We start from the raw sequence: 15,528 nt of genomic DNA on the forward strand, positions 1-15,528 counted from the left end.
TTTTTTGTGCTACCATTTTGACTAAAAGATATATAGTTCAATTGGCAAGTCTTACTTTTGCTTTAACTGGTCATTTGATATGCCATGAAAAGTGTTAAAAATTCGTTCGATCGATACGTTTCGACCATTAATCCAAATGTAAATATTGTATAAGTAGTAGCTAGGAAACCGTTAGCCAGACTAAGCGCTCGTTTGTTTACTTTTTAGCCAGTCCACTCCATTTAACCCGTTTACCTATGTTGGTTTGTATGTAGCACCGCAACAAAGGATTTGGCCAATAAAGTGAAACGAAAACACACACAAAACATTTCAGTATGACATAATGTTTCATTAAAATGAAATTTCCCAGACTTCACATCGAAGAGTCAAATAATTGGAAATAAAATTGAAATTGCGTATACGCCCAGTGGAAAAATACTAGCCATAGTGGCTAGTTGCTAGTTGCTGGAGTTGGTAGCAATAATTAAGAGCATTACATAACAGACTAGCCATCTAACCATCCTCCTCTGACTATGTTGTCTTTAATCGCATTATCCAATGATAGTTGGCGTCACTTGTAATTAAAATGCGCAACTCTACAATTTTCTGTTCGTTGGGAAAAGGATTCTGGGCTTAAAAGCGTACAATAATCACATTTTGAATATGCCAGATAGGATCTTGTGTGGGTAACCATGTGGCAGTCACATTAATCGACTCATGGTAGCCGCCAAAAATGTAAATACACAAGAAGCCTCTGCCTCTGTGGGTGTGTCCCATCTGTCCCTCAGTCTGTTGGAGCTGTCTCCCTGTCTGTGTATGAAGCTATATGTGAAGCTTGTTGGTGAGTATGTAAATATATAGCACACATACTCTCACACACAGCCTTACTGTCACTTTTATTATGGCTTGGGTTGAGCCAAATTTTACATGACTAATAACATGGTATTGTGTGTGTGTGTATATATGTGTGTGTGTGCATTAAGCGCCATTCGCTGTCACTTTTTTACTGTGTGTGTGTGTGTTTTTTTTCTGTTTCTTTTATAACGATTAATGGGCGAACACAGATTGACGACATGGCTTTTTAACATATGTATACCAAAAGTTTATATATAAATATATATATTGCAAACACAAAAAAAAATATAAAAGTAATTGAATAATATAACGAATTTCCGCTAAAAGCCTCTGGGCTTGAATGTCAAAGAATGGTAAGACGACAAATATTTAACAATGCACTGCAAATAATGATTATTTTGTTTATTTTAATCGACATGAACAAAAAAACTCGCATATTTTTAGTAAATTTAAGAGAGTGAATAGCAATTCCAGGGTAGTAGTTTTTTCCAAAGTAGTTTTTTAGTAGCAAGGAATTTAACAAGTAAAGTAAAGTTGGAATAACATATCAAATAATATGAAACTTTTAATGATTTCAGTCTCAAGGAAGTTAAGGTAGGTCAACAACAACAAAAGCAAAAAAAAACTGTAACCATGACCTTTCTCTTTTACATACATATTTGCCATATACATTTTTCATATAATGTGCCCTTTGGCAAAAATTTCGTTAAGCAATTTATAGAATTAAGTTCTAGCATAAAGGCAAATTGCGCGTACAACTAGTTGAATTATGCAAATAATTTGTAAAAGAAAAAGGCAACGACAATATATACGTTACGATGTTAGTACTTACTTACTTAGCTAGGTAGCTAAGGTTTTTATAGAACTAATTGAAAGTCACTTGAGTGTCTCTCCGTTATATATATGTATATACATACCATGGTTATGAAAATTCCAAATTCTGGATTCATTTCAATGGTATCGCCATCTGTGAATAGGAATGTCTTTTTCTTCTCCTTCTTGGCGGTTAGAACAACGGCAACTTGTTGGGCAGCCACCGATAAAACAGGCAACTCAATGCGATTGAACTCATCGAAGCATCCCCAGCTGCCAGACTGGGCAAGTCCCTTGTAGATGCGTCCCAGTCCCCTGTTGCAGAAGGTGAAAAGACAATATCAATATGAACGATGCAAAGACGTGAATCGAATGTAAAAGTAGTCAAAAGGGCAAAGGAGTCATACCGGTAATCCATTTGATCGGAGCAATTAAAAACGACAACATACTTGGCCAAAGTCTTGCCCATATCCTTGACCGTTTCTGTTTTACCAGTGCCAGCTGGTCCGCATGGAGCACCGCCCATCGATAAAGTAAGAGCCTGAGCCAAAGTTATATAGCAGCTAAAAGAATATAATAATTGCATTTAAAATGCAAGGCGGAGAATATTAATAGTAGCCATTTTGTAGCCACATCCGCCCACGAGAGACAGGCTCATGGCCTGATGGAAATATTATGCATACGCCCTGATGACCCAGCCGAAGCTTGTCATCAGTTTAATAAATGTCATCGCCCCGGAAAAATTTTAGCAATTCCCTTTGCTCAAAATATAAAGCCAACAAATTTACACTGACGTGTTAGTTGAAGGCAAATGGCATCTCCAAAAGCTGGGGCAATAAAGAAATGCCTCTGGATGGGCTTCTCTGTTGAATATGTGCCACTTCACAGCTTCCGTAAAGGCAAATGGCAACGACAACGGCAACGTGTTGCTGTCAAAACTTTATTTATATTCCGCTAAGTGAAATTTATCTTTGTGGGCATGTCAACTGTAGGCTGTAGGCGTCGGCTTGGCATTCGTTTGGTTGGTTGCGGCACCATAAAAAGGATTCCATGCTGTCATTTATCGACTTTTAACTTGTTAAAGTGCTGCAAAAGCATTTGTTCTCAGACATTATACCAATGGCAATGTTAAATGCCGAAGCTGGGCTTTTGTTTATATAGCCTCCAACCATACAACCAAGCGTCTTCCACCCATATGAAATATTTTGGACTCTAAAATGAAGTTCAATTGCTGCTGCTGCTCCGGCCAAAAGTTTCTACAAACACGTGCCAATCGGAATGTTAGAAAAACAACAACAACAACAATTGAAACAAAAGCAAACATGTAGGTATGCCAATATTTTCTTAGAAATTCCTAGACTAAAAATAAATCAAGAATATATAGATATATATTTGTCTATATATGTTGAAAATACAAAGAGAGTTATACAGTGGCAGCCATGTGGTAGTTTTCTAACTTTAATTCAGATTTCCCCAATTTAAGATAATTTTGAGATATTGTAATGCAAATTTTCTCATCCTAGCTTAAATATTTTGTTATAATCCCTTCTATTTCATCTGGTCACAAGACTGACTGGCTATATTCAAAAATTTTCAGGAAATTCATAAGGATTTAAGTGTTTTTAATTGGAAATTTTAAAAAATCTGCAAATGTTTCGGTAGCTCATATCTTTAAGAATAATTTCTTTAAAGAATTTGTAAAAATTTTGATTCTGTTTTAAAAGTTAAATTGTTTAGTTGGGTTTCATGAGAACTTTACAACTTCTAATTGGATGATGAAATTAAAAGAAGTTAAAACTATATAAATGCTTTTACATATATTTAAAAGTCCTTTGGCTAGGATTCACTCTATTTATTAACTCCAATGGCCTTCACTGTAGTTTGACAATGAGAAAACTTTCTCTTTGTCTTTAAATGGCAACTAGTAAACATTGTTTCGCCTACATCACATTAAATTGTCTATTAGGGGAGAGGCTTTGTGTCATGAAAAGGACATGCGGTTGGAAAGTTTTGGCAAAAGGGAGCAATATGAATTTTTGGTCAGAACAAGCCCAAACTAACCAAAACCCGCAAACTTTCTAGAATTTGAGCAACAATTTGGTTTTCTTTTCTTTCTTTTTTTTAACACAATTTGTGTTTGCAAGTTCTGGAAAGTTGAAATTGAAAACTAAATCACAATTCACTAACCGATCTGTTAGAGGGGTAATAACCAAACGGTCTGTACAGCCAAGATATTCATTTTGATACGTAAATGTGACATCGGTGACGGAAATCCATGTCTTATCCAGATCCTCTTTGAAATAGAAACGACACTGTTTAAGCCATTCAAAATCATTGGCCGATTTTATGTTCATGCGACACTAAAAGAAATGAAAAGAAATTAATATTGTTTTATAGATTAGTTAAACCATTCAGAATTCGACTGAGATGAAAAGGGAGCTCAGTTGTTCTGTTGGCTGGTCACCCACCAAAATATCAAAGATATCACGTTGATGCACATGAATGGTAATCAATGTTTCGAAATTAGTTCTCTCCCGTTTGGATAGATTACGTGTTGTCTGATCGATCAGAGTGTTGAGCATCTCGAGAAATTTATTATTCGTCTCGGACATAACTTTACGTTCGTGACGGGCCCGCATTAGAGCCATTTCGGCATCACGTGTCCAAACCATTTGTATGCCAAGTAAACCAATTTGCGCCGGCACCTTTTCGAGGAAACTTAAAAGTGTGAAATTTGGATCATTAATTGTTGCATACGCATTGCGTATTATCGAATGCAACGATTGTTGAGCTGTTACCAGCAATTGTGTTAACCATGTCTCCACCGAACCCTCAGCCCGGATGGCTCGATCCAATTGGATCATTTCACCTTCGCTACTCATTATTGATAGCATTTTATTATATTCAACATCATGGAATTTAACACTCTTGGTGTTATCGAATATATTGAGGAGGTGGTTTTGTATGGTATGCGAATCGGAAGCTTGACCCAGAATCTCGAGCAGGGCGGGATCTGACACAAAGAAGAAACGTGGAAACATCATGCGCTTGCGCTCCAGATAACCACTCAAGGATTTCTGACAAATCTCCAATTGCTCCTGTAAATGAGGTAGCAATTGTTTAAGCAGGTCATCGCCCACACAACAGGCCACAACACCGGGAGTCTCGTGGGCCCGTTGCATGATCTTCTGCCACGATTTGTCGATTTTCGAAAACCTTTTCGCCTCCTTAGGCAGTTGCTTCGCAATATCGCCACCCACAAACACGGCCTCCAAATAGACCCACATATTCTGCACTAGCAGCCAACGTTCCAGTATCTCATTCGAATTGGATAGATCGTAGACCCATTGTTGGATTTGTTTACGGAATGGTGCATTATAGCGATTCGATAGTAGGGAACCCAAGACCATTAAACTATCCTCCAGTTGGCCAATGGTTTCGGCTGTGGTATCGCCACGTAGTAATAATTCACCACGATTGTTGAAACTCATGAATTGCAGCTCGTGAACGGACCATTCGTTGGTGACTTGTTTTAGCTTCGCCTCAATGTCCTTCTCCTTCATGGCACTAATACAGATATCCTCTATATCCTCCTTATGCTTGAGCAGCGGCGCCTCCAAAATGTTCTTGAGCGAGAAACCCTCGGAATCAAATTCAAAGATGTAGCGAGTAACGTCCATGATCCGTTGCCAATGGCGTGGCTTCATGGCTTTATTCGCCATCAACTCCAGGAGCGGGCACATGTCATTGAAATCGTCGATCGTCTTCTTGAGCGCATGGAACGCAGGCCATTCCTTAAGGCCTTTGGGTAGCTTTCGACAACGATTCTGGAACTCCATCAGCTCGTTGTTAATCTCTTCAATGTCCACCTCGTTCCACGGTATATCGTAGTAACTGCTCACGCGATCGATCACATCGTTGTAGAGCTTATATAGCTTCTGCAGTAGATTCAGTTCCTTCCGAATCTGGCCCAACTCAGGGTAGTCAGTTTGTGGCAGACCGAAAAGTTCCTCGCCGCTCTGATACGTTTGCAAGCGTCGCCACATGCCCTCAAAACGATTCTGGAATAGTATTAGCCGGTCGGAGGCCTCGCGTGGTGTCAGACCCGCCTGCATGGGACCCGCTGTGCGATATTCCGTAACATACGAGATCTTGTCCTGCTTGAAGTTGTCCAAATTGTTGCGTAAATCATCTTGGAATGCTGGCTGCATGTCCAGCAGTTTAACCTGCGCCTGCAGCGCTCCGGCCAACAGATTCTGGAAAGTGGCCCTCAAATTGTCCACCAAATCGAATTGTTCCCGTTCGACTTGTACTTCATAGCGTGTAAGCACATTAAAGGCTTCCTAGAAATATATATAGTTTAAAGCTGAAGAATAAGAAAATTTTTAAGCAAACGACTCTTCCCACCTCTATGGGATCAATTCGCAACTCCATGTCCACTTCCTGTTCTCGAATCTTTCCAAGAGTCTCCATTATCATACGTACATCGTCCAGGTCACGAATGGGCCTGTCCAGTTTACGATCCATCTCATTGATTACGGCATATACATAGTCCATCTCCTTCTTATACTTCTTCTTCATGGCCATTCCGATTTTGTGGTTGCAGGCTGAAAATAGAAATTCACCGGAAGGTGTTCACATATACCCTTTCCCCATGCCACCCGCCACCGGTCGCCAATCGATGTCATTAATCAAAGCCAGTTCCGACCTCCGGCTAATTCATTCACACATACACACACACACACCCATCACATTCTGGCCCACTGTCTGTCGGGCTAATCATTTTATTTTTGGGCAGCCTCTGCCCGGCTAATTCGGTTAGGCAAATTTGATTACCTAATTGGAATCCAATAAATTTGAAGAGCTGCTTATTTGTGTAAAGGAAACAATTCGCGTAGGCCTCAAATTTATGTTCTCCGAATGCTCCAGCAGCATAAATTGGCAAAAATAAATGGGGCAGGGGCCATAATGTAGCGAAAGTTGTGTATTTTTAATTGCTTTTATTAAAGTCGGATTGGGCTCAAAGCCAATTTACGCAGCTTAGCGAGGATTTTCTTTGGTGAATCTTTAGGAAGCTCACCGGACTAAGTTGAGTCCTCTTCGCTGGATCGTGGTGGAGGTGGGGGAGGAGGAATCTTCTCGGAGGCATCTTCACCAGATTCCTGGCTGGAAGGTGGTGGAGGAGGACGAGCACCTCCCTTCTTGGCCAAAATCTGCTTAACTTGTTGACGGCTCAATGATCCCAAACGGCCGGTGGAACTGACCAGGAAAGCGGCATCAATAGAGTCCTCTTCGCTGGATCGTGGTGGAGGTGGGGGAGGAGGAATCTTCTCGGGAGCATCTTCACCAGATTCTTGGCTGGCTGGTGGTGGAGGAGGACGAGCACCTCCCTTCTTGGCCAAAATCTGCTTAACTTGTTGACGGCTCAATGATCCCAAACGGCCGGTCGAACCGACCAGGAACGCGGCATCAACAGAGTCCTCTTCGCTGGATCGTGGTGGAGGTGGAGGAGGAGGAATCTTCTCGGGGGCATCTTCACCAGATTCCTGGCTGGCAGGTGGTGCTGGAGGAGGGCGTGGTAGTTCGCCAGATGGAGCTTCTACCTCTCCACTTTGCGGAGGTGGTGGTGGGGTAGCACCCTTCCTTGCCAGTATCTTTTGGCGAAGAACAGACTCCAAATCTTTGTTGATTTGGGGCTTGGCAGCAGCCACAACCAGCAAGGTTGCCAGGAGAATTAGGGTAAGGGATTTCATTGTTGTTGACGAATCGAAAACTGATGACACTTTGCTTCCTACTAGACTTTTTATACAAAAACCTTTATCGTCATGTCTAAGCTAACAGATCAAGTTGGAACTGTATTATCTTATCGCAATTTCCTCTAAATTGTGATTTTCCCTAAAAAGTTGAAAAGTGCAATTGATCAAGATAAGACTATACTATTCTGGAGTGTTTATAATTTATGGGGGATTTTCACAATTGTTATTTGTTTATGCACTTAATTTATTTGTTTAAAATATCTAATCGAAAGATACAACCCAACAAATGAGGTTTTTATATGTCGACATTTCAAGCAAAAAGAAAACTTATGATTACTAATGAGTTAGCAAATATTTCTTCAGATAAAAATAAGGCAAAAGTTAAAAGTCTTTTTGATGAACTCAACATACAAATCATATTTAAGATGATTTTAATGTATGATCAGGATATATTCACCTGTCATTCTTAAAAATATTTGAATGACATTGCGCTAGTCATTCTACTTGGTTTACCTATTTAGTTAATTTGTAGCTTGCAGACTTTTGCATGGAAATTCCCTACTGATAAGATGTGGACTAGAATTGCTTCTGTTTTAAGTAGCTTGATAATAAACGGACTGATAGCTCTAACAATTACCTTTAATTGTTGACCTGGTCATGGTATAAAAGAGCCCAAGAGTTCTCTATTGTCATCAGTTACTACTGAAACAGGTTCAGTAAACGAAATGAAATCCATTACCCTAATTCTCCTGGCAACCTTGCTGGTTGTGGCCGCTGCCAAGCCCCAAATCAACAAAGATTTGGAGTCTGTTCTTCGCCAAAAGATACTGGCAAGGAAGGGTGCTCCCCCACCACCACCTCCGCAAAGTGGAGAGGTAGAAGCTCCATCTGGCGAATTACCACCTCCTCCTCCACCACCACCTGCCAGCCAGGAATCTGGGGAAGATGCCCCCGAGAAGATTCCTCCTCCCCCACCTCCACCACGATCCAGCGAAGAGGACTCTGTTGATGCCGCTTTCCTGGTCAGTTCCACCGGCCGTTTGGGATCATTGAGCCGTCAACAAGTTAAGCAGATTTTGGCCAAGAAGGGAGGTGCTCGTCCTCCTCCACCACCTGCCAGCCAGGAATCTGGTGAAGATGCCCCTGAGAAGATTCCTCCTCCCCCACCTCCACCGAGCAGCCAAGAATCTGGTGAAGATGCTCCCGAGAAGATTCCTCCTCCCCCACCTCCACCACGATCCAGCGAAGAGGACTCTGTTGATGCCGCTTTCCTGGTCAGTTCCACCGGCCGTTTGGGATCATTAAGCCGTCAACAAGTTAAGCAGATTTTGGTCAAGAAGGGAGGTGCTCGTCCTCCTCCACCACCTGCCAGCCAGGAATCTGGTGAAGATGCTCCCGAAAAGATTCCTCCTCCCCCACCTCCACCACGATCCAGCGAAGAAAACTCTGCCGAGTCCGGTGAGCTTCCTCCAGCTCCACCAAAGAAAGTTCTCGCTAAGCTACGTAAATTGTCGCTGCACTAAAAATCTGAAAACTGTCTAATCTTGACTTCAATAAAAGCATTAAAAATTTATGTTTGTGTTGGAAGCCCATTGCAAAAGTGCCCGAAAGTGACCCCAACTAGTCTCAAAGACGCCTCTCGTTCCGTCTTTGCTACATACTTACATTTGATCTCGATGGCCAAACCATACTTGAGCCTTTCATTGTAGACTGCCACACATTGTCCAAATACCTCCATATCTGGTTCGATGAGGAGATTGGCGTCCAGATCGGCCAGACAGCGCAGGGTCGTTTCAAATTCCTGGAGCCCAAATTCCATGAGTTGTCGGGTGGTGCGCTCATTCTTCCAGAGGAAGTGATAGGGCTTCCAACGCTTAATGTAGGTCTGAATCTCGGGCTTGACGTTCTTGGTGCAACTGGACAACTGGTTGACAGCCTTGGCCACCTCCTTGTTGTCCATAATGGCTGAGTAGAAACTTTTAAGCATATGTGGCATCTGCGGCCGCTCCTCGGAAGCCAGACAGTAAATCTTTCGGCGCCGATTCTTTGCGCCGCCGGCGGCGGCCATCTCCATGTGATTGCGCCCTACACGCGGCTGCGTCACCGTCATCGAAACTTGCTGCGGTTGGTAAGACAAGATTTTGGAGAACATTGCGAAGCTATTGAGTGGGGCGGTACGCACCGGCGGTTCTTTGCCGCTGCTCCACTGAGCCACGCCCTTCGCAATGCCCGTGATGTTCTTGCCCGCCGTGACCAATATGTCCTGCAGCTCGTCCAGACTCGGCTTGATCACCACATTGGGTATCAGCAGCTGCGCGTTCAGCGCAAAGATCGGCTTCTTTGTTGACTTGTCCTGCTCATCGGCAATAAAGCGTCGTCGCAGGGTGTCAAGAGCGGCCCGTATTACCTTGATGAGAACATCAATAATCTTGCGGCTATAATAGCGTCGCATTTCTACTACAGCATTGCACACCATATCCTGGAAACGTAGACACCTTTGAGTAACAGTCCTCTCCTGTTAGCCTCATCTTTACTCACCTGCATGCCCTTGGGCAAACTCTCTGTGGTCGATAGCAGTGTTAGGGGATTCTCAAAGCATGACCATAATATGCTCCAATCCTGTTGCTGGCCACCCCCTCCACCACCGCCGCCGCCACTAGTACTAGGACCACCTGCTCCAGCATTATCATCTGGCTTGCGTCCAGCTGAACCGGCAGGTGGTTGGTCCCCCTTTGGCGTGGCTGTCGGCCAAACATTTACATTTACATTCATTAGACTCCCCACCCTTATGTCCCCGCTCAGTCTCACACTTACCATCGAATAAGGTGACCACATCGTCGCCAGCTATCTCCTTAAATGTCTCTGTCGCCTTATCCACCAAATTCAAAACCTCCTCCACTGCCTCAGAGACCATTTGGCTTTTGCGATTGAGTTCGATTGCCGCTTTACTACAAAATGGAATGGTTTCCAATTCGGTGCATTCACAATTAAGGGGTAAGACGGTACGTGGGCAAAGGTAAACGAAAACAAAATTCACCCAATTGCTTGATTAAACAAAAAGCTCTTAGCTCTTTCATCTACTGCTGACTTGACATTTTTTTTGTATTTTTAAAGAAACAAACTGAAAGTGTTTGCTGCAAGTCAAAGTCTAAATTTGGTATCTGATTCAATAGTTTGATTTTGCAATCTTTAAAAATAAGTTTTTATTTTGCTAACTTTTCAAAAATGTTCAAGACTTACTTTATTAAATGGGTACCTAAACTGACTTTTATTACAAATTCCACCAATTCTAAAGAATTCTGTATCTTATTTAATTTTTTCAGAGTCATCAATGGCCAAATTTTAAAAAATGACTCTAGATTCATAATGAACAATGCCAAGATAAAAAAGTGTCTAAATTGATAAATATTTCGTTTAAGAAAAGTCTAAGTCATTTTGGTTGTTCAGATTAAGGCCATTGAATTATCTTTATCTTTTCTATAAGCGGGCAATTATTTCAATCAGACTACATAGATTTTGTTTTAAGTTTTTATATTTATCTGATTAGGAGCTGCAAAATTAAGGCAATCTAACTTACAGCTACTAAGTTATTATTTAACTATCCTATGTAACCTATCTGAAGAATTTTAACGATAAAAATCATTTCAATTGGTCTATGTAAATTTTGGATTGTGTGACAATTTATATGTCAAGTGAAGATTATCATTTTCCATTTTTTAACTTTATTTTTGGAAACTACTTATCAATTTTACTTTCCCAGAGACTTTTTTACATAGACTTTTCCCTTTTCAAGTAGATTGCTGTTAAACAAATTACAAATCCCCTAAGTTCTATTTCAGCACGACTTTTCTATTAAATGGGGCTGTCTTTTATAACCATATAGCAGCTATGATCTGTCACCTAATCTATAATCAAAAACAAGTGAACCTAAAAATACTACAAATGAGAAAAACGACAATCATTAATCGAATATCACGACATATACATACATAACTATTTGTTATACACTCTTTAATCACCAATTAGTTGCTGTAACTTAACCGAGTTCTTCTGCAATTTAAATACATTTTTCAAACTGAGTCTCTATGTATTTAATGTTAATAAATCAACCACAAATGTTACACTCTCAGTCAACCTCATCTTTTGTCAATCGTTTCCAACTTGTTTAAACTTTTCAGTAGGAACTTTTAATACATTTTTCAATTTGAAGACCTAGTAGTCTACTGGTCCCACTCTTTTGTTTAAGTGTAATATTGATAATTACTCTAACATTGTAAATAAATAAACAAAATGAATTCGTTTAAAGAGATTATTAGCAAATTTTGATATTGTATATTAATAAATAAATAAACAATAAAAGTAAACAAATAAGTTCATGCCAGGTATAAGCACTTTAACCTTTTTAAAAATAAATAAAATAGTGAATTCTTTTTATGTTTAAATCTATTTCAATGAGACCTTGACCTGGCAATTGAAACAAATAATTGCTTAAATTCACAAAGGGGTCATAAAAAAGCTGAAAGTTGACACACAATTTGTCTAGAAGCTGACAAATAATTTATAAAGATATATTCAACTTTACGTTAAAATGATAAATTCAATAAATCACAAAAACTGTGAAACAAAAATTTCACCTACACACACCCTCTCTCACACCCACACACACATACACTCCACATGTATGTATGTATATCCCCACAACCACTTCTTACCAACTGCTGGGGGCTCCAAATTTTAAATGAATTTTACAACCACATGCCACATTCAGGTGACAGACCGAGAAATGGAGTGAGAAGAGTGTGTGTATGTGTGTGGGTATGTGTGTGTGTATGTATGGATTTTCACTCACCGGCAAGCCTCTTCGCTACGTTCTAGAAACTCATCAACGGTCCAAATTTCATCGTCTGCCCCAGAAATAAAAAAAAAAACAAATGTGAAAAGTTTTTCAAGTGCATAAAATTAAACATGGGATAAAAGTCAAGAGAGAGGGAGATAGACCTACCTTGTGGCAATATCTGCAAGGACACATCCTGCATCCACATAAGAACATTGAGTATGCGATTGGAATAGATGTCGTGAACGCGAGCAACCAGAACCTCAAAGGTTTCAATGGCCTGCTTGCAGCGTTCATAGAAGTCTGTCCAGTTTTGGTTAGTCCACTGATTGGAAGAGAGGCAAGTCAAATTAATGCACGGTAAGGAGACTTGACTTCACTCACATTTATGGTATGAAGACCGGGCTTCAGCATGGCTGTCAAACGAACTAACTGGGGCAAGAACAAAGGACGCACCTCTAGCTTGACGGTACGCACCGTTGACAGGAACATTTTGATAAGGCACTGCAAGGACACAAAAAGATTGCCAAGACTAAAGAAAGTGAAAGAGACAGACAGAGAGTGAGATAGGATGGACGAACATTCAAGGAATCCTGTATGGTAATGAAGTATTGCTGGCGACTCATCAGTGTGGCAGCCACAATGGGCAACTCAATGTGCAGCTTGGCCAGCATCTTGGCTTCTCTGATGAGTAACGGAATAGTTGGATGCAAATTAACAAATAATCGATCTCCCTGTAGACACAGCAACGGTTGCAGCAAGCAAGCATCCGCCACACTGACATCCTGATCCAACCATATGGAAACAATTTCATCCTCATACTCCTTGAGGATACCAAGGACATTATGAAAACGTACATCCAGATCCTTGGCCATGGGTAGAGTGCTCAATACTGCATGGTCCATCACTGCATCCATTAGTTCGGCAAGATGCAAACTCAAGGCGCGACACCAATGTATTCGACCAGCAATTGGTGGAAAATTTCTAGCCAAAGGCGGATCATCACGTTGCTTGCGAAAGGTCTTCAATATGCGATCCACTTCCTTTTCCACATAGCGCAGAATTCGTGTATATTTCTCATCCATTTTGGTCAGAGGGATTTTCTCGCTGACCTTCTCGAAGCGCACCAGAAATCGTATGCATTGCGGTGTCTCCCAAACCGTATCAAAATCTCTTTCAATCAATGTGGCTATGGTATCCTTGAGGGAATCGGTTTTATGTATAAATCTCTCGAAATCATCATTAAAATCGGAATTCCGATGATCCAGATAATCATATTTCTTTGAGGTAACCTCCTTTTTGGCCTCCTCAAAATGATTGGAGGCATCTTCCAAAGCTTCGCCCAACAAAAGTCCCTCCAGACGACGTTCAAACAAATGATTGTAATCGTCAATCAAATTAAACATGCTAATAATTTTCGAGAGGCGTTCGCAGAATGTATCAAATTTACCTGCATTACATTGAAAAACATCAGAAAAGCATTAAAATGACATCAATCTTTAAATAATCTCTTTAAATTACCAAAAACAAAGTTCTCCGAGAAACCAAATGGCGTCTGATTGGGCAGAAATGGCTGCTCCCTCACCGTGTAATAGGTTTCATGGTAAATGTGATTCAACTTGATGCAATTACTCAGTTTTGTACGTATCAGATTACGATCCTGTGACCAAATGGTCTCCTTGCAGCGACAAGTGATATAGGATTTGCAGGTTTCAATCATTTGATTGGTAATCTACCGCAAAAGAGAAAGAGAAAATAGTTTATCTACATTTAAGAGAGACCACAGATCGGAGATAAGAAGCAATTGCCTCCAATGTGTTAGTCTTAGCACAGTTACTTGACACCCATAATAAAAAAAAAAACTACATAGTCAAATCTTGATAACTACAAATAAGATAAGTCCAGACCAGATAAGAAATGATGTAAAGAGCAGTTGACTTTGCATGGTTTTACTTAGTTTAAAATCAATTGAAATGTGGTAGTTAAGCAATTAAATTTAAATTTAACATTTTAAACATGAGGTTTGAAAATGTTAAAAGGAAATTCTTTGGAGATCAGTAAGCTGCAGATTTATAATGATTGAGTGTTAAATGAAAAGAGAAACATCATAAAATATCTATATAATGTATATTATTCTTATCAATTTAAAAATATGTATATTGGTTAGTAGCCGTTAGTTTTTAATTATCTTTTTTTTTGAATTATCTATGGTTAATTATTTAGTAACAATCATTAGTAGATCAACAGTAGACTTTTCATGATATTAAATATTTCTTTAAAATGCCTGATATATCATTCGAAACATATCTAATTCAATCCATTTCCAACATCCAATCAAAACAGCTTCTAAAAACGAATGATATGTGTAAGTATTTATTTTTGTTATAAAATTTTGAAGACTTTTCAGGAATAAAATTTATAATAGATGTCATGATTAAGGCCAATAATACTTTAGAAACTAAATATTGAGCCTTTTTTTAAGAATTGTTATATGTCAATGCCAAACAGAAATATTATACATTTTTTAAGTTGTCAAAATCTATGGATTAAAATTTTGAAATAATCCTAAAGTCGTTACTCTAAACTACTCATTTTGGGCACGCAAAAATTATTAAAAATCAGTAAGTAGTATAATTGAAAAGACAACAAATTCCATTATGAAAAAACTAAACTAAAAAAACTAACACTTAGAAACTAAATATTGAGCCTTTTTTTAAGAATTGTTATATGTCAATGCCAAACAGAAATATTATACATTTTTTAAGTTGTCAAAATCTATGGATTAAAATTTTGAAATAATCCTAAAGTCGTTACTCTAAACTACTCATTTTGGGCACGCAAAAATTATTAAAAATCAGTAAGTAGTATAATTGAAAAGACAACAAATTCCATTATGAAAAAACTATAGAGCTTCAAAAAGACATAAAATTAATGCAAATTTCGTAGTCACATAAAGCAGAGTCCTAAAGATTCCAAGAGTTTCTAAAAAATCAATGAATTTTAATATCTCAATCCAAAATTTCCATCACAGGAGCATAATAAAATACGCAAACTCTAAATCGGCATAAACGTCACAAAGATCGATGAGCAAAAAAGAACAAAATATGTACATATAACGGCTTCGCAAAGTACAAGAGAATATGTATAATGGATGCAGCTGTCTCACAAGCGAAATGAGGAACCAAGCAACCAACGAATCCACCCCCCTTTATCATCACTCGCATGAAAATCGATGGCAAAGTTTATGTTCGGTATAAGAAGTCTGACAACTCTAGGCACAGCTAATCTCTT

At 39.5% G+C, this 15,528-nt stretch overlaps 1 protein-coding gene across 6 annotated transcripts in view; it reads right to left on the reverse strand.

The window, feature by feature from the left end:
* LOC6647304 (dynein axonemal heavy chain 5) overlaps positions 1-15,528 on the reverse strand; it is a 33,978-nt gene that overhangs the window by 14,541 nt on the left and 3,909 nt on the right. For 4 of the 6 annotated variants that reach the window (XM_015177407.3, XM_023178435.2, XM_023178434.2 and 1 more), the window contains 14 exons: positions 13,759-13,969; positions 12,819-13,687; positions 12,622-12,741; positions 12,406-12,562; positions 12,253-12,307; positions 10,218-10,351; positions 9,942-10,144; positions 9,586-9,882; positions 9,069-9,522; positions 6,055-6,254; positions 4,116-5,990; positions 3,835-4,007; positions 2,055-2,210; positions 1,752-1,962 (listed from right to left, as the gene is read on the reverse strand). In XM_015177407.3, coding sequence (XP_015032893.1) covers positions 1,752-1,962; positions 2,055-2,210; positions 3,835-4,007; positions 4,116-5,990; positions 6,055-6,254; positions 9,069-9,522; positions 9,586-9,882; positions 9,942-10,144; positions 10,218-10,351; positions 12,253-12,307; positions 12,406-12,562; positions 12,622-12,741; positions 12,819-13,687; positions 13,759-13,969 — 5,115 coding nt within the window. Of the gene's footprint in view, positions 1-1,751; positions 1,963-2,054; positions 2,211-3,834; positions 4,008-4,115; positions 5,991-6,054; positions 6,255-9,068; positions 9,883-9,941; positions 10,145-10,217; positions 10,352-12,252; positions 12,308-12,405; positions 12,563-12,621; positions 12,742-12,818; positions 13,688-13,758; positions 13,970-15,528 lie in introns of all 6 variants that reach the window. The other 2 variants (XM_023178433.2, XM_002070270.4) reach the window with 1 other exon arrangement.

The sequence above is a fragment of the Drosophila willistoni genome, chromosome 3R (assembly GCF_018902025.1).
Source record: "Drosophila willistoni isolate 14030-0811.24 chromosome 3R, UCI_dwil_1.1, whole genome shotgun sequence".
Taxonomy (NCBI): Eukaryota; Metazoa; Arthropoda; class Insecta; order Diptera; family Drosophilidae; genus Drosophila; species Drosophila willistoni.